Source organism: Tribolium madens, unplaced genomic scaffold, assembly GCF_015345945.1.
Source record: "Tribolium madens isolate multiple individuals breed KSU strain unplaced genomic scaffold, Tmad_KSU_1.1 Scaffold_2;HRSCAF=44;Tcas5.2_LGX, whole genome shotgun sequence".
Taxonomy (NCBI): Eukaryota; Metazoa; Arthropoda; class Insecta; order Coleoptera; family Tenebrionidae; genus Tribolium; species Tribolium madens.
Window position 1 is genome coordinate 1,506,983 of NW_025400995.1, and position 7,229 is coordinate 1,514,211.

At 33.0% G+C, this 7,229-nt stretch overlaps 2 protein-coding genes across 3 annotated transcripts in view; both read right to left on the reverse strand.

Moving 5' to 3' along the window:
• Positions 1-270: 270 nt before the first annotated feature.
• LOC123006328 (dual specificity mitogen-activated protein kinase kinase dSOR1) lies at positions 271-2,564 on the reverse strand. 2 transcript variants are annotated; one of them, XM_044400735.1, is made up of 5 exons: positions 2,500-2,559; positions 2,246-2,442; positions 1,571-2,201; positions 1,183-1,512; positions 271-1,136 (listed from the first exon to the last, which is right to left on the reverse strand). In XM_044400735.1, exons 2-5 carry the CDS (start codon positions 2,344-2,346, stop codon positions 1,038-1,040), a joined length of 1,161 nt encoding a protein of 386 aa, XP_044256670.1. In that variant the 5' UTR covers positions 2,347-2,442; positions 2,500-2,559; the 3' UTR covers positions 271-1,037. The 2 variants fall into 2 exon arrangements, with proteins under 2 accessions (XP_044256670.1, XP_044256669.1); XM_044400734.1 differs by having other exon boundaries at positions 2,246-2,564.
• A 2,115-nt stretch (positions 2,565-4,679) lies between these two features.
• Positions 4,680-7,229, reverse strand: part of LOC123006641 (SKI family transcriptional corepressor 1 homolog-B) — a 16,754-nt gene continuing 14,204 nt past the window's right edge. Inside the window, exons 4-5 of the mRNA XM_044401280.1 lie at positions 5,181-5,355; positions 4,680-4,873 (exon numbers count right to left, since the gene is read on the reverse strand). Of these exons, the coding sequence (XP_044257215.1) occupies positions 4,743-4,873; positions 5,181-5,355 (306 nt within the window). The 3' untranslated portion in view covers positions 4,680-4,742. The remainder of the gene's footprint in view (positions 4,874-5,180; positions 5,356-7,229) is intronic.

Below are 7,229 nucleotides of genomic sequence, written 5' to 3' on the forward strand. Positions count from 1 at the left end.
AATTTTCAGCCAAAACGAGTCAAAGAGACGTATCTACCTGTTAAATATTCCAAAGAAATGTCACTGAGGTATTACGATATAAACGAGCGCATACTGCGTTGGCATAGTTTTATTTCAATCTCCTTACTTTTATGCCGACAAAGAGATGGGAGGAATGTACACCGACGATTAATTAAATACTGATGCACACAATTTCGAATTTACCGCCAAAATTCAAACCCCCACCACACTTTGGCGCCAAATTCAAATCAAAATCAATACTTTTTTCAAAATTTTATTACAATATACATACGTAAAGCACAAATACATTTTAAATCATTAACCTTACAGAGTGATGGAATTATTTCAATAAATCTGACACGAATCACTAGTCCGGGAAAAATATATCTTAATTATTTTACGGATATTTAGTCTACCTACAAATATATAGACATTTAGATGTAAAAAGCGAAAACTTGTATTTTTGCCAGACTAGTTTAGGTACTCTAACAATATTTCATTTATTAAATAAATTCTGTGTGCACTTTATATAACATTTCATAATTTCAACATGTTGTCACAATCATGCAAAAGAAATGAAAGAAAAGTCTCACTAAACGATCCTATACTATAATACTATGATTTACTAAATTATAACGAATAGAAAATTAAAAAAGTTAGTAGTCCTGCAAAAAGCCACAACCATTATATTGACTTATATTTTTCATGTACAACTTTTATCACAGACAATTTCGATTTCGGGTACGGTAGAACAGTTTTTGTACTTTAACACGTTATGGTTTATATCATAGACTGTACAGTTGTTGTAACAATAAAAAGTATAAATCGACATTCAGATGCAAAACTGACCACCTCAAACAAATCACTTTCACATACAATTAATTGACAAAATACAAACAAATCGGGTTGTGACTTTTTTTCAATTCAAACCGACAATTGTTAAATTATGAAACCTTACAGCTCTGAAATGAAATTTATCACAGTTTCTTAGCTGAAACACAAACATTCACTAGCTAGATAAAATTTAAAACACGAAATTAGACTTTATTTTGAGGAGGCTGTATTTCCATTGTTTTACAAACCCAACCCGCAATGTCCACATCCTCGGCTTCGGCTTTTTTGATCCATTCATGGTTCTGGAAATAAAAATAAGTTTTATGATTGGTTTATTTCATAGATTACCATTAAGGTTTTCAAGTCGGCTCTTTCATCGGGATTTTTTCTTAAACATCTATCAACAAAATCTTTGAATTCATCGGAAAATAAACCACTTGGGAGTTTCGGCGGCGGCTCGTTGACAATGTAGTCCAAAAGCTCGAAAATAGCCATAGGGCGAGGCCCTTTTGTGTGATCGGGTGAATCGTTATCGTTTCGCGACTCAAACATTGCTTTCAATGTTTCTGGATCCGGGGGTGGGATTGGGTACATCCCTATAGCCATCTCTACTAGTGATAAACCAAGAGACCAAATATCACTCTGGACTGAGTAATGAGTTCCTTGGAGTCTCTCAGGCTGAAAATTTAAAATTGATAAAATATCGGTTTATTGTCACACTTTTGTGATACTTTACCGACATGTAGCTTCTAGTCCCGACAAAAGAATTCGCCATGGAGTCTATAAGTTGTCCCGAGACCCCAAAATCGCAAATTTTAATATCCCCACTGCTATTAATAAGTATATTACTCGGTTTAACATCCCGGTGCATAATCGCATGTTTATCCCTCAAGTAGCTAAGCCCTTTCAAAACTGCAACAGTAATCTTCCCGAGGATATTTTCAGGAATTCGGCCGGCTTTTTTCAGAATCAAATCCAAAGACCCCGCGTCCATATACTCCATACAGATACTAATCTCCCCGTCGCTGTAAAAAGCCCCATAAAAGCCCACAATATGTGTAAAGTTGCACTCATGCAAGACTTTCAATTCGCGGATGATTTGGAGTTTAATAGCCTGTTTCACCTCCAAGTGTATCAATTTCCGGGCCATAATAAGGCCGGATTTATGCCGGACTTTGATAACAACGCCCCCGTTGCCTGACCCCAATTCGCCCAGTTTTTCTAAATCGTCGTCGCTTAAATCGCCACCGATTTCCTTTTTCTGGGACAAAAACACATCGATGCGTCGCTGCTGTGTCGCGTCCATTTCCAGGCTTTCGATGCGAGCTGTCAGGTTGTCGATACTGGAGCTCCCGACGTTGTTGGACCTAAAATTGACTTAGTTTTGGGACTGAACAGAGGGGGCTCTTACGGGGCTGTGGTGTCCGGAAACGGCGCACTTGTAGGGGTCACTGTGGGGGTTTGGTCCAAAGAACCCGGTGGTAGAGTCAGATTCAACTTATTCTTCGACATTTTTTGCACTTCTATTACTTATAATAGCTTTAAAATATCAACATTGTCTCCCAATCAATTTGGCTTCTTTAATTACTTGAAATTAATTGAAAAAAACTGCAATGGAAGCTAGTGTTAATCAGTGGTTGTATTTTGTCAGTTATTGTATCACACGTTTTGTTTTTAGATAAATACAGAAAAAAACACAAGTAAAGAAAACATCTGACATCAGTCATTGACAGTTTTAATTCAATGCATTGACACGAAAGGCGCTCAAATCGCTGCTATTTTTCAATTTTATTATTACAAATTATACTCATAAATAAAACAATAAAAAATAATAGTAAAACAGATTTTACGTTTTGTGTTTAATAAAAAAAAACACTGCGCATTGTTGGTTGCAGACCACCAGGCGCAACAAAACTGGAAATAACACAAGTAGCACTTGAATTGCTTTTCTTATTACTTTTTAATCTGATTATTAGAAATTTTACCCATAAACAAAACATTCTTTAATAAAAATAATAGTAAACTGTGTGAAAAAAAGCATGGCATCGTTTGTTGCAGACTACCAGTTGCAAGAAAACCTGATTACGAGCAAAAATGCCCGAATCACTGTTGTTTTGTTAATTTTGTTACGTTAAAAAACTAGTAAAAAACCTAAAGTCGCGGTCACATTTTACGTTTTGTGCTTAATAAACAAAAAACACTGCGGATTGTTGGTTGCAGACTACCAGGCGCAACAAAACAAGAATTAACACAAGTAGCACTTGAATTGCTTTTCTTATTACTTTTTAATCTTTTTATTATTACAAATTTTACCCATAAACAAAACATTCTTTAATAAAAAAAAGTCGCGGTCAATTCATAGTGGCCATTTAATTTATTGCAAAGTTGGCAGCACTTAGCCCATCTTTAGAGTGTGGGTTTTCTCAAAGTTGGTCGCAAAAGAAACTAAATTGTAATTGTAAGTTTAAAGTCGTTTTTACCCACCTCAGTTTTTAGAATCTTTTAGTGGGAAATGGACACTATAAACTGTGAAAAAAGCAAAGCATTGTTGGTTGCAAGAAAACGTAAATTGTTACTTTTAACTATTACTCATAAAAAAAACAAAACATTGCAGCGTTTTATGCAATAAAAGGTAATAATGCAATATCTGTGTTTAATAAAAAAATTGTAATACAAAAATAGCTTGTCAATATATTTTTCTTTTTCTTTTTTTGCGGCCGCCATATTTTCCACTTTTTAATGCTTATATAAAACCAACTATAATTTTTACATTATCACGAATTATGCATTTTACATAAGCATGTGTCAAAACATTATACCTTAGAATAAAATGTCAGAAATTTTGCTATAAAATTTATTCAATATTTGATGTGTGTTTTTAAAGCTAGACGTACTATACCTTATATGGTTTAATGTTAAAATTATAATAAAAAAAGTTTTTATTCTTGTTACAAAAGTGGTAAACTTTCATAATAAATTTAAATTTTATTTGCATTTCAATTTGACACAGTATTGCTAGTTGCAGATTGCCAGGCGCAACAAACTTTGATCAATAATTTAGAAAACTTACTAAAATATTAACGGTTTCTGTTAAGTGTAGTTAGCTGTTCATCTTTTCCGCACAAGGTGACGCTGAAGTGCTGTAATCTATAAAGTCCCTAGATATCTAGTAATCTGGGTCTCTAAAAGTCTGCTAAGCAAAAACCCCCTAAACCAATTTAAAAAAATGAGGTATTACTGGTTTTTAGCTGACATCAAGACCTACTCATTTGCTAAGCAAAAAGGCATGCTAGTTAGAATTTTTGACATTTGCAGGGGTTTTGCTTATCAAGGGAGTTAATCACTGAGCTAAAATATTTAAAATCTGAATATGGAAAAGATTTTATGAGAGGATAAATAATTGATAAGTAATTATTCGGTATGAAAGAAGGGAATTCTATGTGATATGGTATTATAAATTGAATAATAAATGTATGCAGCGTCATCAAAACCGCAACATTAAAAATTCATTTAGTAGATACACCAATTGAGTGAAATGTCCGCCCTGTTCGAATATATTAATTAATTTTAGAATAATGGAGGGGTAAAAAAATCGGATCAATTCAAGTGGTTTTATTTTAGTTTAGATACAGTCATGCATAATTACAATTTTTCTTACCAGCTTTACAAAATATGAAATCCTGTACATAACGGTGTGATAACTACTGATTTTTCGTGCCAGATGACTTCTATTTCTAGTTACAGATATCTATTGATTGCTATTTCTACAGTTATTATTACTTTAATTCCTTTGCTATACAGAATTCAAATCTCAAACAAAAGTGCTATTAATTCTGCTGGTCACAGTAAGCCTATAAATAAATCTAATTGAATATTGCACTTGTCACCTACGGTAACTAATTAGAAAATTAGGTGATTTTATTACTATTTTCGGGGGCAGGATAAATGGCGTTGTGATTAATGCAAGTGGAACAGTCAATGTTGGGCTTGATTCCTATTGCAACCCCGACTGGATTTCGCAGAATAGAGTTCGTCTCATCTGAAAAATGCAAAGTTAATGATCCCAAAATAAAGGCTAATTAAGTCGCTTGTAAGTAAATTAAAATATCTCGTTTCCACGAAGGCGTACTACCAATTGATTCAAAGCTTTATTCATGCAAAGTGTGTGCTTACACGATTTGATTACACTTTAGTAATTAACGGAAATCCGTTTAATGAATACGCTGTGAAGTTAACTTACACCTCTCCATTCAACAACGCATTAAATACTGCAATATTCGGTGAAAAGCATCCAATTTATTCCAACATCACTATTGAAGTACCTAGAGTGTATTTATATTTTTTACCCGAATCTATGACGAAATGCCGGTGTAAATCCTGTCTGTAGAGGAAGTTCGTCCTGTCGGTGCCGTCGAAGGAGAGCCGGGAGAGATTCCAGATGCGTTGGGAAATCGCCGTCATTTCGTCACGTTGTGGGTTAGGGACGACATCCGGATTCGTAAAAGTCTCACTCGGTGGGGTCTAAAACCAAACCCCGGGTGAATTTTAAAAACTGCAAACTTTCGAAGATTTAAAATGCAAACTGTTAACCCAATTAAAAGTTGAATGTAAATAATCGAATGCGAGTCCCGAGAGGGGGATGAGAGGACTAAAGTCCGGGTAAATGTGACTTAATTGTACCGGGTGGGGCATCGGTTACGCGCACTTGATATTAAAATTAAAACTGGCGATATTTCATATACCTAACTAATTATTGATAGGGTATAATTTAAAATTTTTTCTGGATAATAAATGAGTCCGTAACAGTTTTGTGTGTTTTATGAATACTTTCTGTTAATTTACCTATAAAATAATTTTTTTTATTTAAACACAAACCAGACCCGTGATTTATGACAAAATGGTATAATTTGCCAACAAAAGAATCATTTTCTGATTTTGTAAACAATTATAGGAAGTGAATCTGCGTAGGTCAGTATAAAATTAAATTTTTTGGGAGAAAATTACTTTTTATTTTTTTTTTGGCTTTGTTTGTGAATGAAAAATTACCAAAAAATTAGAGAATGTACTTTACTAAAGCCCAGGTAAGTGTGAAAAAATTCAACAATTTTATTTAATTAGAAGTGGGGATTTTCTTTTTGTGCGTAACGGATGCCCCACCCGGTATAGATACATGCAGATACTCTAAAAGAATTTGCAAACATGGAAGATAATACTGTTCTTACAAGTAAATTAAAAGCTATTATAATGAATACGATTTCACAATGAGCTTCAGCGTTTGTTTAACTTAACAATAGATTAAAATTACTCGGCTTCTATAGCCACATGAATATTTAAATATTCGAGTCGGATATAGACAATGCTTGTATTGAATTTACAGATTGCATACAACAGTCAAACTGACGTTGCTTCTGGCACCCAACACAAAAATAATACGATTAACCCCTACGAACTAAATTAATACTTTAAACTCAGGAAGATTCATTCCATTCAAATATTTCGCCAGGCTATTGATTTAAATAATGTCAACGGGCTATACAGGAACATAAAATCACGAACTTAAACAAATGTTACCTATTATATCATTTCAAACGGCATTAACATGAAATTCTGTTACGAATAGTTTCAATTATGTATTATCAGTCACGCTAATCGAATCCGAAAGAGGAGGAAAATTTTCAACAATGGGTTAGTGTGCTCTTTACTGTTTTAATCAATAAATATAAAGTGACAAGTGATTGCCTTCACATTTCATTTACACAATTCGACGGTAAAATTGTTTGTCTTGTTTATTTCATCTTTAGTATCGTAAATAAAATGCAAAAAACTAGAAAATTTGCCCTATTATTTGAAAAACTGTGGTTTGTTTGACATTCATTTAAATGTGATAAAAATGATAAATGAAACTCAAAAATGCTCCTACTATTTCGCTATACTAAAGAAACATTCTCAAAAAATACATCTAATTCATTTATAAAACTTCAGAATGGTCAATTATAAAATCAAAACTATTTTTGTTAATGTAATTGTATTTTATATTGAAATGTGATAAATAAGGCTCGGATTATGTGCGTTTTTTTACAAAAATTTGTACGAGATATCAAGGAATATGCTCCAATATGTATGTATTGCATCGATATGCAAAACTTTTAAAAACAAAAAATCAAAGTTTGGATAAATTTTTATCCTCGAGTACACTAAACTTTGTATTTCCGGCATCTTGAATTGCACACAATAAACGAAAGAGAAAAAATAAATTAGTTAAAAATTCATTTGCAGGCAACTACATATCCGAATGGAAAGATTATGTGAATAAAAAGTATAGAACCAAACGTTTTTTGTCTAAACTATTTTTTGAAAACTAATTGATGAATGATAACGTACTATAAAAATGTGAT